We start from the raw sequence: 20,665 nt of genomic DNA, 5'->3' as shown, positions 1-20,665 counted from the left end.
GTGAAAAGAATCAAAGGATTTTCCGTGATCCCATCAACAGGTGAAGCTGCCACATGATCCGATCTTTCCTCGAATGATCAAAAGGGAAGTTTAGATCATGCTGGCAGCTTCAACTGCCGGTGGTGCACGATGAGAGCAAGTAATTAAGGCAGCCCCAGAGAGAGAGAGAGAGAGAGAAAGAGAAAGAGAAAGAGAAAGAGAGGTTTGTATATGGCTGATATGGAAGAGAAAGGAAGGAGGGGATATAAATAGAGGCCAAGAATGAGTCATATATTCTAATCCTTTGGTGTTGTGTTGTGTTGTGTTGTGTTGTGTCTTGTAGTGGTTTTGTTGTTTTGAGAGACTGAAAAGTTTAGGAGGATAATAAATTAATAATAATTAAAATTTAATTCATGAATGGAAATGATAGACGCTAGTGTTGTGGTCCAAAGTAAGACAAATTGAATATTATCATGCCCACGCCACCACACCACCATGCAGACAAGGCAGTGTGCAGTTCTAAAATTGACATAGAGACTTTACTCACTTTAATGTGGGTCTCTCTTCCTCTCTCTCTCTGTAAACACCATATGTTCCAAAATAAGAGAGAAAATAAGTCGATGGGGGACCATTTGCATGGTTTCTTACCAAATTCAAGAGAAAATTGAAAAGTTTTAATCACAATCACAAGCATCTCTACCTAACAAATTCTTGTGTGTGCACAATTTTTAATTTTTTTTCCTTTGCAACATTATTACAACTTCTAAATTAATAAGTTGTCATTTTCATATAAACCCAACAATAAAACTACTTTTTTATATATAATATTATTAATAACTTATTATCTCAACACTTAACGAAAAAAGTAGGGTGTACTTTGTTTTCGTTTCTTTTTAAGTATCTTTACTTTGTTCGAGTGAAGATTACTCTTTTTTTTCTTTTTTTCTTTTTTGTGTCTGTTCTTATCTTTATATATATAGACATGGAATGCCATTTGTTAGGGGCCTGGTTCTTCTGCATCTAAGTGGTGTCAGATACACATTAAAAGCAATGTTAAAAAGACATTACTATGGATTAAGTAACATTTTGGAGTCTGCTCTGTAAAGTAAACGATCAGAGGCACAAGCAAGTAAGAAATTGACATAAACGTATTCCAATAAAGTGATTTATGATTTTGACATTCTGTTTCTTTCAAGTTGTTTTGATCCCTTTGGTAGGTTTAAGAGATGGAACCAATAGACGCATGCAGAGTCATCCCCATATCAAAGTATCAAAAAGTGGAAGACAATAATATTCCAAAGAAAAAAGTTCCTCACATCTTGGCTTGATTTGAGTTTCATGAGCCATGTTTTAACTACTTCACATTATAATAAGATTCTCAACGTTAAAACAAACTACTTTTCCTATATGCTTAAATTTTTTAAATAATAGTTGGGTACATTGGAAGAATACATTGAATTTGATTGGCTCAGTTGTTAGATCGCCATGGATTGGAACACTGTACTTAGTTGGATACTATTGCTTAGTTCAAGGATCTTCCCTGGCTTCCATCTGTCCTTAATTAACTTGTTCTCGTGTCTTATTTGCTACCTGGTATATGCTTTCGGCAACCTCATGGGTGGGTTTGAATAAAAAATGAAAAATAGATCTTATGTGTTTCGTTTGGAAGAAAAGAAAATATACATAATCATGTAGAAAGAGAAAGCAAAACTATAAGAAGTAAACTAATGCTTCAACCTAACAACACAAATCTCTGATAAAAAGCTCTTGATTCTATATAAAAAAAATTGATGAACTTAATGACTACATATTTTAATATATTGAAATGTACATTATAAGAGACTTATAATATACATTTCAATATTAGGCTTAGTATGGTAATTCTAATAACACAGAAGTCTATGAAGAATCTGTACTATATGAGGCAAAATCTTATGGAAGTCAGATAATTGACCAAGCGCGTTGCCAAGATGAAACTAGCATTTAAGGGATCTAAGCACATTTGAGACATGTGAAGGTTGTCTTCGGAGCTGTAAGCGTGTGTGCAACCTCAAGGAAGTGCATGATCGATCGAATTGAATCAATGCATAAGAGTGTATGACACTGGAATAGAAATTCTAGGTGGAACGGTGTGATGTGCCCCAAATAGATATTGAATTAGTTGAGTGTGTTATACAAATGTGGTTATTGTTTTTCCTTGGGTCCTTACAACACAAATGCAAATATGAAGAGTCCATATATATACCTAGGGATCCCCATGAATCTAGATCTGGAGTGTGGATCAATCTAACAGCCTACATCTATATTAGAGAACTCTTAATTAGTACCTATATCTTTATTATACATAATTGTATATTATAAGTAACTCAACATTGAGTATATAAAAAAAAAGTTTTAGTATAATAACCCTAAAGTTACATAGCTCATGGTATTAAAAAACCACCATAATATGGTATTCTACAAAATCATTATCTATTTATTTATTAGAATATCCTAAACATTCCAAGTTTCTAACACTAGTACACCTCTCCTCCCCTTACTTGCCAAAAATAGAGAAATAAATAAAAACTAGTAAGAAATAATAATAACACCAAATTACAAAATCCATTAGGAGCATATGTATGGTTTCTTGTAATGAATTCTGATCGACATAGTTACTTACCTTCATTTTGCAGCAAGAGCTCAATTGCACCCCTGCCCCTCCCCCAATTGCTAGCAGTCAATTAATATCGTGACAAGACTATGGTGCTATACATGTAAAGGTTTTTCCAACTTTTCATCCTCACAAATCCAACTTAGATTCGCTCTGAAAAAAAAAAATCCAAATTAGATTTCCACTTTAAATGGAGCGTCCAAATTTATGATCATATCTTGACATATAGAGTTGAAATAATAGCTCTTAAATTAAATTATTTGGATTTAGCCCTTAGGAGCTGACACATCGGACATGATTTGTAGGTAATTTAATGCATTCACACTTTCAACTAACTTTTGTGGAGAAATTTTAGAAAAATATATAGAAAGAAACTATGATCGATGAGTGTCATCCATTAACAATGACAAAGCTTCATCCCTTTTTCCCTTGAGTTTTTGGATCAATATACTTCAAATGTCAACAAACATTAAATTAGGCATGTACATATATTCGGGTGCACAATGATTAACAATTTATTTAAAGAAAATTTTGATAAAAAAAGAGAAAAAAAAAATATATATATATATATGTATTTTTTAACAGTTTTTTTTTTTATTTATAAAAATAATGTTAAAACTTTTCTAAAATAAATTGTTAATCATTATTCTAAGGACACTCGTTAACATGACACACACACATATATATAACATGTTCCTCATTCAGTTTCAATTTCATTAACCAAATGATCGGATATGGATGAAAATAAAATTGCTCTTTCAAGGAAGATTAGATATTGCTCTATCATAAATGTTTTTTGAGAAGCAATTGCTCTATCATTAGGGCACACAACAGTATACTATTTTTTTTTTTTAAATTCAATTTTCTATAAAATGTTTTCAAAAATAAATGGTTTAATATGTGCCCTTATAACACACATTAACCGGACTCTTTAACCAATAACTAAATATATACATCCACAATGACTCGTACTCGTGGACAACAGTCCATACAAAAAAATCTTGGAAATGAAATCCATGACATTTCTGAGAGGGATGGCGGTACTATTTTACAGCTACTATGTTGTATTTTTCTATACAAACATACGAGATAGTGAGATTGTAATCTAATAATGTGAAAACAAGTGTGAAGAAAAAAAATGATTGCATGAATAAAACCGTAAAAATTAGTATTCAATTACCCCAAATTGTGGAATTTCAAGACCATTTATTGCATCTTATCTTAGGTGTTCCCCACCCCCAAAAGATAAACCAATTATTGAAGATTATTGGGTATTTGAGTATGATTAATATAGTTTAATTGACTTTTCAAAACCATAATAGTGTAGCAACCTTTGTTCATTCATGGCTATATATTACTATGGTCTATGTCCTCCACTTGTCATCTCATACCAACTTCGATGCACTTTGTTAAAGGATTGAGAAGACAAGATTACTACATAGCCATTATCATAGATATATCAGCCAATCAAGCGACAATCTATAAACTACATATATCTTAGATATATATTATTCATATTTACAATTCTTCATTCAATTTGTGTGGTTTCCACTTTTTATTTTTTCTTTCTTTGCTAAATATATAGTTTCCACTTTCCCTTGTTATTATTTTTTTTCCATAAATTAATCTGGACATAAATAATCAAGAGACAATATGATTAGGATTGTAGAAAGAAAATTTGGTGCAGACATTAATCATATCGTACTTCCTTTCAAAGCCCCCCTCTCCGGGAAAAAAAAGAAAACATTAACACAAAAAAGTAAATATATCTCAAATCAAGCAATAGAAGATTCCAGCGATACTTGCCAAACATTAAAAAAGATTCCAGGGATAAAAATAGAAACTCGAAGGCAACCCTACTAAAATAAGTCCAGCATGCAAACTAGCGAAAGAGAGAGAGAGAGTATTACTGCTTGGCCCATCCCTACTTACAAATTAAGATGACCTGTGGTATTTTTTTTCTTTCTCTAGTACAGATACTGTTTCACTGTTTAACTACGTGTGAGTTGTGAGGCTTGTGAGTTGTGACCACATCATAAATTGGTACTATCTTTTGGTTGTTCGTGTTCCATTATTGATCATTGACATTCAAGATTTCCTTTTGCGTCTTGATTCATCCACAGTAGGTCACACACTAATTAAGAAGGTAAGAACTAAAATGATTCCCTAGTAATTAACCGAATGCTTAAAAATGTATTGTTAGTGATAATATATACTCAATTTAAATACAAATTTCACTCACCTTTATGAAAATTATATTAACCAACTAGCAAAAACAAGCTGCTGATGATGATAAGCAAACTGCAAATACTGTTGAGTTGCTCAGAACCCACGTGTTCCAGCCCACAATCAACTAAAGCTCATTAATGAGCTTTGCATAGTCTCTGGTACTAGTACTGTATCAACAACATATACCTTAGACATTTTTTTCCCTTCTTCTTTATTGTTAAAAGGGTTTTACTAATGTGCACTCTAAAGGTGCACATTAATAAACTATTTTTAAAAAATTTAATAAAAAAATAATAATTTTTTTAACAATTTTTTTAATATCACATAAAATATTTTCAAATATAAATTATTAAAAACATACATTAACCAGACCTATTATTAAATTAAGTAAAGAAAGGATAGATTGAACCCTTGTTCTTTGTTCTCCTTATAAAGGAGGTCTCACACGACCGTTTTTCTTTTTATAATTATAATAAGTGAGAAAGGGAGAATCAAAACCTAGATTCTTTTAATAGGAAGAATTGGACAATAATTGTTTACAATAATAGAATTGGACAATAATTGAATAATAATAGTTCATTGAGATATAGATACGTGTCCATATTTTAGTGTGTCTAGTGAAATTGACCATTAGACAAAAATCTCTTCTAACAATGGGTTGAACTTATATCCCGTGGTTAATTCCATTAAATACATTGAAATGCGATCACGTGTCTAATTTAGACAAGTGTCTATATTTTAGTGTGTTAACTGGATCTGATTACTGGACAAAATCCTCTCGCTTGGACAATAACACTAAACTACAAAACATGCTTGGATCTTGTTATCTTGTATTTAAGTACAGCATGTGGAAAGTTTGCTACAACCTACAAGGGCATATCACAAAAGCCAGAGCACAGTACTGCAAGCAATGCGACATTAGATCAATTGGAACAAAGGATTTTTACACATTTGAATATTCGTACTCGTACACATTTGGCATGAAAGGAACTGCCACTCCAACTAATCACTATAAATTCTCACATAAGTGAAATGTAACTCTCGATTGGTCCAGGGAGTTAGCAAGATCAAAAATTATAAAATACTTGGTATGCATTTAGTTTAGTTTTTTCTTTTCCGAAGCTTATTTAACTAATATACTATTTTTACAACTTCACTTTTTCATGTGCAATTATATCCATTTTTTAGTAAATAAGTAAATAAGCATTTAGCTAGCAAATTCTCTTAATTTTTTTGATGAAAGGATTTTAAAATTTAAGAATATTTCTCATTAGTATCTTGTGATAAATGTAAAAACTATATTTCACAATCCTAACTAGTTTCGTTTTTTCAGAATTAAACGAATTTTTTGTTTACTTATTAACGAGCTAGGTTTCTCTCTCTCTCCAACGCTTCTCCTCACACCTTGTTACTGTCGCTGCCCTCATTCCTTCTCTCTGCTAACTAATCAATAGTCCAACTTTATTCATCAAATAACCTCTCATCAATAATCTAAGGACAACAAGTCGATGGTGCAGATTTCCAAACTAAAACGGCATCCAATAAGATTTTGGCGCCGTACCTTTATTTTAACTTATTTTCTTAATTGTATGCAACTTTATAAATTTGCGCTTTTTATAAGTGAATCATCACTAATCATTTCATGTATAATTATATTTGTTGGTCTTATTTATTTTTGTTTTATAAATAGGTATGTAATGGTCAAGATGCTCGATTAAGATAACTTATTTTCAATTTCTAACTCAATTTTTTAGGGTATATTATATCCTTACGCAAATTATCAAGGGTGTTTGGCGGAATAATTTAAAATGAAATTTTTATAACTTCATAAAATACGGAAAAAAGTGTATAAAAATATATATAATGATGTTTAAAATATAAAGAAGTGAGTTTAAGATGAAAACCATTCGGGCTCATAATTTTTTAGTCAAGCATACCGATGAAAATATATTCTACCAAATAAAATAATTTTTGAAATCAATATAGAATTAAACTTAAATAAGTTATGTTAAAAAAATAAAAACCGGTGAGCACCACACCATGAATCTATATCTGTTTTCAGAAAACTCTTTTTGAAAAGCCAACCTCATTGTTTACTTTGCAAAACTGATTTTTATGAAACTACTCCCACCAGTCTTCAATTCCCGATTTCTGATTTTAATGACAGCTTTGTAAATATTTGAGTAGCATTTTTTTAATTTCTTTGCAGTAGCAATTAATGGCGGTGACAAGACAAGTTTTTGAAAGCAGCTAAGAAGACAAGTTTTGAAAACACAAACAGGCCCCTTTTTTGTGTTTATTTTTAGTTTCAGGTTCCAAAATAGATTTGTTAGGATTTTGGCGAAGTCCATGATATTATCAGCCAATTTGTCAAATTTTGACACTAAAATTTGTCCAATTGCTTTTGTCCCTGTTGCCTTTGTCATCTAATTAAAGTTATTTATAACGATTTTGTTAGGAATACAACTAATTAATTATGTATATTTATATATATAAAAGCTGAGAGCGTTTGGCAATTAGTTTAATGTTGACTCATTGGTCGCTATAAGTATTAACATCACTTTTGTTTTTCACTGTATCTTTTGTCAAGAGGTGCCTTAATAAATAAAAAAACCAGTTAAGGAGGTAATAAAGAAGTACACATGTATTGAAAAATAGCCAAAATTAATAAAAATATAAACCTTTTAAGTTGAGAAGTGGCTCAATCTTCGTAATTTAAGTTCAACCTTAATAACGACCTCTGAATAATTAAATTATATCTGAACAAAATCCTTTTTACTATTTACAATTAATCATTTCTGCAGGTTTTGGAAAACAAAAAGTCCCTAAACTTTCTTTATTGATAAAATGCGGCAAAATCTAAACAATTATAACATCTCAATGGTGAAGATGTGCTGAAAACTCCGCAGATCTCAACCAAAATTAAGCACTATGTATGTAATATAAACCAACTTTTATTAGGGAGCAACAGGAAATGCCTAAGTTCAATTTGCAAAATGAAACTGTTGTTTAGAATCACATACCAAACATACCCATCTAGTTAGAGTCAGTCACAGATTCTTTTCCTCTTCTATACTTTTATCTCAAGCAATACTTTCGGTTACCTCTTGTTTCTTGATTGAACCGCATCTCTCTGCACAAATGAATAAACCATCATGACACCAATCCCATTGACTTGGCAAAAGAGAAAGGCAAAAAGCAACCACTGTAAAATGTTAAAACAGGTAACAAATTAGAAACAAAAGCAAAACTAAAAAGAGAAAAGACACTAAAAGCAAAGTCAAAAAGAAAAGTAAGAACGCACGCCGGGCATAAACAGAAACTGAGGGAGGAATATTATATACTTACAGTGATTTCTCATACTTACTTTATGCTTTTTCCCCATAAGATTTGGAGTGTGTTTGGAACCAAATGGGTCCCCAAATAGGAAGGAGTGAGGCTGTCAGAGCATGACCTAGTTAGGGTTAGTATTATTATCTCAGTCATACATGCTAACCAAAGCTAGATCATGCTGGCAGCTTCACCTTTTCCTTTGTGAACATCTCTTCTCCAGTATTTATATATATACTCTACAAAAAGAATAGGTCAACTCGATCCCTAGCATCCATGACCATGCCAATGAATGAATGAAATGGAAGTATATAATTCTAGAAGAAGGCAAAGAGAAAGCAGAAAAAGGCTATTCATGAGCTTCTATATAAAGAACAAAAGATCCTACAAACAAAGAGAGGAGAACATGCAAATGCATGCTTCTTAGAACCTTTTTCTTTTTCCTTTCCTCATTTTGGAATCACCCCAGAAGAATAAAAACAAAAATTGAAAACTTGCACAAACGAGAAACTAAAGGTCATCTACAACGGAGACCAGAAACATGCATGTGCATGCAATCTTAGAATTCTTTTTCTTTTTCCTTTTCCAATTTTACACATCCCCATATCAAAAAATAAAACAAGATTCTATCTCTCTTTTTTTATATATTGCATAAACCAGGAAATATTATCAGTATTTGCCAAGAAGAAAGACACCGAGCTTTATAAATAGGTAATCCGTTTTCTACCAAAATAAAAAAGAAAAGAAAGTTAGCTAATTTATAGAAGATATTCCCGGAAAGTGAAGTTGCGCTTATTGTTTAGGAAGCAAAGAGAGAGAGAGAGAGAGAGAGAGAGAGAGAGGGGAGTTGAAAGCAAAGATTAAAAAAAGAAGGGATCCCAAAAGAGATGAATGCATAAATGGCAGTGGTTGATAGTTATATTTATACAAAAAGGATTAAGAGACAGATGTTAAAGAGGTAGAGAATCATAAAGACATGGTCACATAGCCCACCTCGTGAAACAGTGAAATAAAGAAAGCATCATTATATGTGAGTTGGCCAAGCCAAGAAAGAAGAAAGAAAAAACAGCTAAGAAGCAGCTATTGGCAATAGATGTATAATGGGGGAGAGTATTAGGTATCACAGGTGGGAGAAATATAGGGCGGCCTGGCAGGTCACAGTGGGGGACTCTGTGGCTCTGTTTCACTGCCATCTGAGCCTGAACCTCTCTCTCTCTCTCTCTGGATCTCAATCTTCTCTCTCTCTCTCTCTCATGTTCACAGTAGTAAGGCTAGGCTGAGGAGTAGATGAACATAGGGGCTGTACAAAAAACGATTCAAAATGACTGTTCCTCCTGAGAGGGGGGGGGGGGGGGGCGGGCAGTGAGTTGCAATTATTGGGCTGAGTAGAACTTTGTTTAGAATCTCAATGCATTTTTGGATTACTTGTCATAAAACTGAAAGCCTTAATAAATACTCTTCCTCCCTTCAAAAAAAAAAAAAAATACTCTTCCTTTAAAAAAGAAAAAGAAAAAGAACACTACTCTTCCTTACCATACAAAAGGTCAAAAACTGAATACAGTAGTTTCTTACATTACAAATTATCAAAACCTAATAAATAAATACCGATTGGCAGATTGTTGTGCGACTTTTTTTTAAAGCCTAAAACAAATAAAATAAAATTTTGGGTAATTACGCATAAAAACTTATAGTTTTGGCGAAAATCAATTAACTTGTAGTTTAAAAAATATCACTTAATTCATTTGAGATATGTTTTATTTGTTTTTCGTAACTTACCTCTGTAAAAATTAGAGGTAAATATGTATTTCTATACCTCTTTTATGTCTCTCTTCTCCCAAAACAAAAAAAAAGACACTAAAACAAGAGAAAATAAAATCAAAAGATACTATTTGTAAGAATTTTAGAAACTTGTCTCAAGAGCTCTAATAAATCACAAACTATATTTTGTAACACACTCAAAAGAAAATAACAAAAAAGGAAAAATTTACTTAACCCATTAACTTATTTGCTTCTCTATACATTAATTTATTCATCACGCTCTTTCTACCCCTCTCTCTCTCTGTTCTATCCATGTCTCTCTCATCTCTCACACTCCAATTCAGATTGTCAGTAGCTTTGGGTCATGGTGGCTTGGGTGATGATTGTGGAGGAGCACGAGTTGGCTGTGTTGGTTGGGTATGGGTTTTGAGGAGGAGCACGGTGTTGGATTGGGTCTGGGTTTTGAGGAGGAGCATGACGTTGGGTTGAATCTGGGTTTTGCCAAACGTTGTTGTAATCGACTCCCCCATCCCTGCCAAGTCTATCTCGGTGGCAATGGCAACGACAAAGGCGACGGCAGAGGCTAGAAGACTAACAGCGAATGGCTTGAAGATTGGTTATATTGCATGGGTCTTGGGTTTAGATCGATGTTTCTATGGTTTCTTGGTTTGATCAATAGTTATATCGTGTGGGTCTTGGGTTTGATCGATGTTTCTGGATTTTGAAGATTGGTCTTGGGTCGTGGTGTTTGATTGGCAGTGGTGGCTGGTGATTCGGTGGTGGGTTTGGCAGTGGCAATGGGTGTGGATCTTGGTGGTTGTGGATCTTGGTGGTTGTGGCTAGTGATTTGTGGGTTGTTGTGTTGAGTCTTAATCACACATTCACATGTCTCACAATGTATGAATTGTGATAACTATATGCACGAGAAACTATTGGGTGGCAAATGATAAATGCATAGAAGCCAGAGATAGAGAACGAAGCAAAAAACTTGAAGTAGCAAGAAACATTTCAAATATTGTTAATTGTTGTTTGTGATTAGAAAGCAAAATGAAATAATAATAAAAAGAAGAAATCTTTGTAGTGCCTTATATTAGCTCATTTGTGAAGGTAGTTTTGTATTTCACCCCATAGAGTCTCTCTCTCTCTCTCTCAACAAAATTGGTTATCAATACATGTTCTGGGGTGATTTTAATGCTACTTCCCATTCATTGAGAAATTTTAACTAATTAATTAAAATATTGCTAAAAAGTAATGACAAGTTAAAGCACACATTTTTTTTTATACTAAATTATAAGAAATTACAACTTAGATCAATAGGATTGGACAATCCTAATCTCACCATAGAGAAACACAATTACAAATAATTATAATAACTTTAATGGATGTCGGTTATATTACTTGGAGGCTATATAAATAATCTTACATGATCCTCAAAAAAAATATAATAATAATAATCTTAGATATCCTCGCACACCCTTGGTACGATGGTCACTCCACAAGTATAAGTACTTGTGAGGTATGGGAGCAAAAGTTGTGGTTTAATTAAGTTTTCAAGAGGGAGTTTCAAACATATATACACTTAGATTAGACTAGAGTAAAATTTATATCTTATATAAAAATAAAATAAAAAATCTTACTTCAATCTAAATTAATTCTATGGGGATATGATCATAAAGATTCTATAGAGCAAAACCATAGAATCTTACATTCCATTATCTAAAATTGCAATCACATGCCAATCCTAACCCAAAAAAGATTCTACATTTATCTGGATAACTTTTATAAAATACGATAAGAGGGTCTTACGATTCTTAAGATAGAATCAGAATTTTGACAACATACCCAACAGACAAGATCATTACTGTAATATTTGTGTACGACTATATAAGAGCAATATGGTCAAACAAGCTCAACATGTGACCAACATTTATCCAAACCTATATATATTCTTATGTATCATACATTTAAATTCTTTCTCATTTATTTAAACAATATAAAAAGGAAAAATAAAAAATTGTCACTAACATTTTGAGTCATATATAACAATTTTACAACATTTTTCGCAATACTTGCTTGAATAAGTTTTTATTGATTTTTATCTAAATCATCATCAAAATACTTCTTTATTTACTAATAACAACTATCATAATAGTTGTGAAATTGTTTATGACTATGAGCATGTTACAAAATTTCTTCATATTATAGTAAGGAATTGAGACCAAGAGCCTTATAATGCAATGGTATTTTTAATTGGGTTTGAGAAGCTTTTTAAGATAAATTGAAAAAGTTGTAAAAATAATTATTTTTTAAAAAAAAAAAGATTCTTAAATTTTGTCTATTAATATTTATTTTTTTGAAAAAAAATATTACTAATTAATACTTGAAGGTATTCTCCCTCTCTTTCCAGCACACCTGAAAGGACACCAGTTTAACACAAATAAAGGAACGTTGGTAAAACAACCCTTTTTAATTTTCCTGCCTTACCATTGAATTATAAAATTAAATAAATAAATAAAAACAGTGAATTGGACAGTTACAACTATTCATAGAAAGAAAATAGAAGGGTGACAGCTGGGTCATTCTTTTGTTGGTAGACAAAAGTGGATTGCAAATCGAAAAAATATAGGACCAGATAATTTTTCACAATTTTTTGTCACAATTATGACGTAGTAAAGTGTAATTAGTAAAAAAAAAATAATGAATTTATGTATTGGTAAAGAAAATGGTTAATTACTCACAATTTGCTACCTTAAAATTGTGGTAAAAAAATTATGAAATAATTTGTGGTCTAGAACTACCCATGAGATTCGATACGTGGTTTGAATTGATTGGTTGCTTTTCTGAAATGTCAAAGCTGACCTTCGAATACCCTGCACGGTTCGTTTTTGACGCCTAGCTAATAGTTACAGAGTCTGTGACTCAAGCAGGCTTACCACATAATAGGTAGACCTGTGAACTAGGACAAAGACAACCCTGATTTTATCCAGTTTTATTTAAAATTTTTTTTCCTGGCCTTAATAAGAGAATGAGATTAGATTGGAGATTCCAAGGTAATTTCTTTTCTTTTTTCTTTTTTTTTCTTTTCTTTTTAAGGAATAAGCCGGATAAGATTGAAGATTCAGAAATTTTTTTTATTTGGAAAAAATAAAAATAAAAATAATTTGTATCCTAATTTTATATGAATTTTGTTAATGTGTGCTCTTAGGGCATATAATAATTAATTATTTTTGAAAATATTTTTTTAAGAATTGAAAAAGTATTGACAATTTTTTCAATTTTCGATAAAATATTTTTAAAAATAGATGGTTTAATGTGTGCCTTTAAGACACATATTAACTGGACCCATTTTATATTACCTCCAAGGTTCCGTTTGTTTCAACTAAAATTTACAGAAAACATTTTCTCCATTTGTAGGTGTTTAGGACTCCTAAAAATACTAATCAACTTGAAAATATTGTCAAGTTAACCATAAAATAGAGGGGTTATGACAAAATATTTTACGCCCTAGATTTTTTTGTCATAACATTTAATGACTCAAGGGACATTCACGTTTAAGTTTAAGCAATAGACGCATTCCACCAACTACTTACCCTCACCCAACCAACCACTCACCCACCACCATACCTAGTTGACCACCACAACACACCCATGCCCCAATTAGGCCTCCATGTCTTAGACCTTGGAGGTTACAATTTTCGGCATGCCGATCTCAATCTCGATCTTAGTCTCTATCTTTCAATATGTTAGTTTTGGCTCTTACACTTGTCCTTCATGCTATGAGCATGTACAGTAGTTACAAATGTAAAGCAAGATGTCAAGATTAAATTATGTATTAATTAGACATTTTATTTAGTAATACAATATTCCTTCATCTTATAGGAATAGTGAGTTCTATTAATTAAACTAAAAAGGTTTGATATTCAATTCCAAATGAGCTTATTTTTAGATTAGATCTCCATTAAATCATCGAGGAAGTGGAGATCTTGGCATTGAGATACTTTCAATCTATTGAAAGTTAAAAAGTTCACTTTTACTCTCAACCTTTGAATTATAAAATCTTTTACCCTTTTACCTTTTTAATTTCTCTATCTCACATTAAACTGCAAATGCAGTTAGCTAATTACATTGGATCCAAATCTAAGATTTTGGTTAGTCCAAATCTAGTAACTTGTAAACTTTGCCCAAGCTATAGGTGAAGGTTCAATGTATTAAATTGAAGCATAAAACTTAAATATAGTCTTTTAGGTGTTGAACCCTAACTTTTTCAATAAAAATTCAACTATGTATTTACATTAACAATATTATTTTTTTGAAGACAGTTAAATCCAATAGTGTGATTGAATGACCAACACAACCATATGCTTTACCTAAATTTTGTCCTAATTTTTGAATATCATCTGTCTTGCCACTTGCCACTTGCCACTTCCCTAAGAAAAGTTGATAGGGACGAGACCTTGGCAATCTTTATCTGTTTATCAGATAGAATGAGTAGTTGCCATTATGAAGTGGGTTTCATCAAAGTAAAGGTAGTGCACGTAGGTAGTGTTCTTTAATTATGTGCACATGAACTTTTAAAGGAGACTTGAAGGATGCATTGTGGTATTTTTACCTACTTCTTCTCAGCCAGAAATTGAGTAAATGAATATTGAATAAGGTTGCTCTAAAGTGCTAATCTAGAGTGGTCCTATGGCTTTCCATTTTCCTATTAAACCTCTTCCCCCTCTTGGTATGCTAACATTGTCATTGCATTTACTCAGCCTCTCAGAAGTCAAAACCGGCCAACATTTGTCACCTGCAGCAATACAAAATGGAGCCAGAGATTTCAGAACATTGGTTTCACATGATGAGAATGAGAGAGAAAGAATTGCATACTTACCTACCATCTCTTGGAGGCAATTATTCCTATAGTCTCATCCGTATAGTTTAGGCATGTAAAGAGGGGATACATGTAATTGCCTCAAGCAAACATTCTAAACGGTGGATGAGCATGAGGGTTTCAAAAGATAGGCCTGCAGTGTTTTGACATGATATGAGGCCCCCCTTTCTTTTGGATTGCATAATTTAATTAGTCGGTTGGCTACCAGTACTGGTCTCTACCAAGTACCAATAATAACTTTATGGTTTCACTTTCAGCAATCACAGAGACACCAAAGTTTCACAATTTGGTAAGGTGAACATCACTTTTATATACATCGACCCACCACTAACCTAACAGGCCATATCAACCACAGTAAAATAACTGTGAACAATTTTGTTTCAAAATTTATTGTTTTGCTTCTACTTCTACCTTTTTGTTTCTCACTTTAACCTGCTACAGTTACCAGGAAACACTAGTTTTTCTTCTCTCTCTCTCTCTCTCTCTCTCTCCTGAATACCAAAAAAAAAAAGTATATATGGAAAAATACTAAAATTATTGTCAATTTTACTAAAAACTATTTGACATGGTAATGAATGCAATTTGTGTTATGTCAACAATTTAGTAAATAAATTTTTTATTTAATTCTTCATTATGTGTTTAAAACCAACAAATCAATTTGTATGAACCTATTTAGTAAAAGTTGTAGTACTCCTAACTTCACTCATTATATATTTCCTAGGCAAAGTTACTCAAGTCTTCAAGGAACCCATATCTCACCATTCACCCCATAGTTTTGGAAGGTGGAAGTGTTATATTTGGCTCAAAAGCCATTTGCAAATATCAAGAAATACATTTTGATTCATCATGCAGGGCATTTGTATAACAAAAACGTAAGGTCTGAATTTAATGGTTATTAGGAAGACTTAACCCAATCCTAATTATAACAAGTTTAGTTTCATTTGGAAGATGAATCAGTGGGCTTTGTCTTCGTTTGATTAGCTGGTGGAAAACGAAAACCATCATCTGCAGCTCTCTTTAACCTTCTCAGCTTGGGAGCTCTACTATTTTAACAGGAATTAGGCTCTGCTTATCAGTCCAACAATGATCTTGCTGATTGTTTCTTCAACCCAAAGTTCAGCCCATGAAGTGCTAACCTCAATTGCCTTGGCTTTTTTGCAATGGGGCATTGGCAGAGTGGGGACTCGAAGTCTTCAAGTGGACAAATGGAACCCTACCTCTTCCAATTGACAGTGTAAATGTGTAATACCAATAATCCAGCAGGAGAAATAAGTTAGTCATTGTAATTCAACTACTATTGATAAAATATTAAACCCAATGGATTGGTCTAGTGGCTCCTTGAATGCAAGATCCTCATAAGGACATCTCAGTTCAACTCTCCCCACTATCATCCAGTCAACTCGAGGCCACCCTCAGGAATATTCATAGTAATTACGATGTGTGTGGGATGTTGAGACTGCACATGCTTGAGGATGGAAAAAGTTTGGCTCCAAACTGTGTCCCTCGAGATTTAGTCACATCTCAAGAAAACTGTACCTTTTAGCCAAAAATTAAAGATAAAATATTATCACCAATAGTCACCACAAGAACAGACCCCATTACCAAAATGATGGAATCTGTTGGCATCCCTCACAACAAGCCCTCTTTCAAAGACTTTTGAGACTAGCTTACAGAAAGTGTGGCAATCACCACAAACCCGAAGATTCTTTGTGACTCGAATAGGGGTCCCATTAGGAGTTCCAAGCAGTCCATAAGCTATGGCCAGTCTTTCACTATGCCCATAAAGCATTTGAATTTTCTGCTCTTCCTCTACATTGTGCAGTACATATTTGGTTTGAGCCACATACCCTCCTTTGCTCTCCAATGTTTCAGTAATTTGAGCAAGTTTATGATAAATCTCATCGGACTGTGGATGAGATTTGTCCCTTGCTACAAATGTATGGACCTTATTATCAACCTCAACCCAACTACAACCAGGATTTTTCTTCAAGCCACTTCCTTTCATTCTCATTCTCACTTCTTCAACATCCTTCCATCTTCCACTTGCAGCAAAGACATTGGAAACCAGTACATAGTTTCCTGGATTTTCTGGACCCAATTCTAAGAGCTTCTGTGCTGCAATTTGTCCTAATTCTTTATTTGAGTGAACCCGGCAAGCCCCAAGGAGAGCACACCAAACTTCAGAAGTAGGTTGAATCTGCATAGTTTTCACAAATTGGTATGCCTCTTCTAAGCGATTGGCACGCCCAAGAAGATCAACCAGACAGGCATAGTGTTCAGGCCATGGCTCCAAATGATATTCACACTGCATAACTTCTAGAAATCTTCTACCTTCATCAATAAATCCTGAATGACTGCATGCATAAAGAAGTGCCAAAAAAGTAATATGATCGGGGACAATGTTTTCAACCTTCATCCGATTAAATAAATCAACAGCTGCCTTGCCTCGGCCATGCATTCCATTAGCATTAATCATACTTGTCCATAGGGTTAAACTTTTATGCCTTATACAATTGAACAGTTTATAGGAGTTCTCCAGAACTCCACACCGGGCATACATATCAACAAGAGAGTTTGCTAGAGATTCTTCTATGATGAAGCCCTTCCTAATTAGAAAGCCATGAATTTCTTTTCCTTTCTTCAAGGCAGATAAACTAGCAGCTGCAGAGAGTAAGCTCATTAGTGCAATGGAATCAGGTTCAACACTAGTTTCTTTCATGAAGTAGACAAGTTCAAGAGCCTCATTTGGAAGCCCATTATGGAGATAGCAAGTCATCATGCTTGTCCAAGACACAACATCCTTATATTCAATGGATTCAAACATTCGCTTTGCATAATCTATGTTCTTGCACTCGCCATATACATCAACAATTGAATTCTGTAGTGCAAGATCAGATAAACCTCTCCTCAAGATGTAACCATGAATTTCTTTGACATAGGAAATGTTGTTTGACCCGCCACAAGCCAGCAGGATGCTTGCTATCATCATTTCATCAACATCCATCCCTTCTATCTGCACTTTCAAGAACAATTCTAAGGCCCTTGAATAAGCTTTGCTCTGAGCATATCCAGCAATTATTGTTGTCCAAGAAATGAAGTCTTTATCAGCCATCCTATCAAAAGCACGGCCCATATAGTTTATATTACTACACTTTGCATACATATCTATTAGTGTATTCCCAACCTGCAAATCAGAATCAAATCCACTTCTTATTGCATAAGCATGAAGTTCCATTCCATTCAATAAATTCCCCAATCGACCAGATGCTAAAATGACATTTAATACTGAAACCTGGTCAGGTTTTCTACCAGCATCCTGCATTTCATAGAAGAACTTTAGAGATTCTTCATATAGACCATTTTGGACAAAACCAGAGAGCAAAGTATTCCACGATATAGAATCCTGATCATCCATTTTATAAAAAATTCTAGCAGCTTCATCCATTTTACCACATCTTGCATACATAGCAATCAAAGCATTAGCTACATAAACATCAACATCATGGCTAGCCTTTAAAACAGCAGCATGGATCTCCATACCAAGTTTTACAAAGAATGAATCCTCACAGGCTTGAAGAGCAGCAACAAAAGTATATGTGTTCAAGGCAAGACCCAGCTTCTGCATATCTCTAAAATGTCCTAATGCCTCTACAGATTGTCCATTTGCTGCAAATGCTGAAATTATAGAATTCCATGATACAATATCCTCCTTTTCAGTCATACCATCAAATAGCTGCCTTGCCCCATCAAGATTACTGCACTTTGCATACATAGCAACAATTGAATTGACAATAAATATAATAGAATCATACCCACATTTGATAGCTAGACCATGAATTTCAGCACCACAATGGAGATTATTAAGCGCACCACAAGCTTTCAGCAAACAAGGAAAAGTACAAGAATCAAGAGGAACTCCCAGAACCCGCATCTCTCTATACAAACTAAGCGCTCCAAGAGGTTCCCCATTTGAAATATAAGCACCAATCATAGCATTCCACGTAAAAATCGTTCTATGAGGCATTTTATCAAACACCTTCTCCGCACTCAAAAGAGAGCCACATTTACCATACACGAACACAAGCCTAGTACTCAAAAAAACAGAATCACACACAGCACAAGATTTCATCATATGGGCATGAACCTGTTTTCCTAGTGATAGAGCTTTCTTGTTTGCACAGAGCTCAAGAGCTGAAGAATAAGCCTCTTCTGGACAAAACTGAAGTGGGTTTTGGTCAGGGAACAATCGGGTTAGTATTTGATAAGCTTCTTTAAGTCTTGCTTGCTTGCCAACCTCTTTAAGAGATGGGGTTTTGATAGGTTTCTGAGAGAATTGGTATATTTTATGAGGTGGGTCTAGATGGGTTTTCTTCAATATATGGTGGTTTAGTAAGGTAGAAGAGGTAGTGAAGTGACAGTTTGGGATTGAAGCAATCATAATGGAGGAGTACGTGCATGGGAGGCGACAATATCTTAGGCGCATGAACAAATGTCTTTTGTTTCACTTTGTTGTTATCACCACCACTCTTTCTGGGATGGATAAACAAGCGAAGGCCCAAATCATTCAAAGGTCCTCGATCACAAATTTGTATAATAATGAGATTTTCGTATTAGATTCTAAGGACCATGAAAATAGAGTTACTATATAAATATGCCTGGGCTTTTACCATAAGATGAAGAAAACAAAAAATATATACTGTTGGTTTTTTAGGAGATTCTCCTTAATCTTCATTTATTGTTTTTTTTTAATTAAATTACAAATTACACATTCTATCTTTAATCATGTTTACATTTTTGTTTCTATAGTTTCATTTATATATATAGCCCTCCTACTCATATCCCGCCATTAAATATTATAGCTTTTTTTAGAGGAAAATATTTTAGCTTTATCGTTGGAAACTGAGACAAAGACAAAAAGACTACGTTCATTTAAAAGATATATAAGCTACAAAATTGAAATGAAAAAAATTGGAACTTTAGAGGGACAAAAATGATTTAACATTGAAGTTAAAGAGTTCAATTTTATAATTTTAAATGTCTGTTTGAATACCATTTATTTTGCTGAAACTGAAAACTTGTTGCTAAAATTATTATAGTTAAAAGTAAAAGTTAGTTAAAATTGTACATTAAGACCCATAAATAGTACCAAAAAGTGCAATAGAGCCTATAAATAATAGCCAAAATAAACTGAATAGTGAAATAATTTTCATTTATAACCTTTATCCAAACAGAGGCAAACTCTTTTTATTTTTATTTTTAATAGTATTTCTCGTTAAACCTTGTAGCCAAGTAACACCCCCAACTTATTACCTATCATGGAAGAACGCGAAAAAATTTTAACTAGTCTTCCCCGACACAAGTTTTACCTGTCATCAATGAAAATAAAAATAATAGACTGAGAAAAATCACCAAGAAAACAGGTGTGGCATCAATCTCCGGGAGCAAAGGGCAGGTTCTTGTTTGTGCTATGCATATCTTTGGCACTTCTATCTGTAGTGACTGAAATAATAATTTTCACTACCCCAGGTTAGGAACCTGCCCACAAAACCAATGACTTCGCCATAGTTTGTAAAAGCTCTGCAATCTTTCATTCAAACATTTGAATTGCATTAGTACAAATGGTGAAGGGGATGTGGAACGTGCAACTGTCTCAGATGCACACATAAAAACCATCGACAAGAAATCCAAACATGGATTTGAAATTACACACCATATTGATGAAGTAATCTGAATTTTTGGTCCTAGACTACTTACAACTGTAAATTTACAGACCGATTATATAATCTCCATGGTCCTAGCCTACTTATGTTAGACACTTGGAAGAAAAGAAGAAACACACG

The 20,665-nt window shown here is 33.3% G+C and overlaps 1 protein-coding gene across 1 annotated transcript; it reads right to left on the bottom strand.

Moving 5' to 3' along the window:
- Window positions 1-15,598: 15,598 nt before the first annotated feature.
- On the bottom strand, window positions 15,599-19,346 carry LOC142612940 (pentatricopeptide repeat-containing protein At3g63370, chloroplastic). Its single transcript, XM_075785114.1, has one exon. The coding sequence runs from the start codon at window positions 19,306-19,308 to the stop codon at window positions 16,393-16,395; it is 2,916 nt and encodes a 971-aa protein (XP_075641229.1). The 5' UTR covers window positions 19,309-19,346; the 3' UTR covers window positions 15,599-16,392.
- Window positions 19,347-20,665: the final 1,319 nt, after the last annotated feature.

Source organism: Castanea sativa, chromosome 10 (genome assembly GCF_040712315.1).
Source record: "Castanea sativa cultivar Marrone di Chiusa Pesio chromosome 10, ASM4071231v1".
Taxonomy (NCBI): domain Eukaryota; kingdom Viridiplantae; phylum Streptophyta; class Magnoliopsida; order Fagales; family Fagaceae; genus Castanea; species Castanea sativa.
Note: the sequence above shows the minus strand (reverse complement) of the source record. Positions and strands in the feature narration are given on the sequence as shown.

What these genes read in the sequence shown, in the direction of transcription:
- LOC142612940 (XM_075785114.1), bottom strand. Translation starts at nt 19,308, where the DNA reads ATGCGCCTAAGATATTGTCGCCTCCCATGCACGTACTCCTCCATTATG.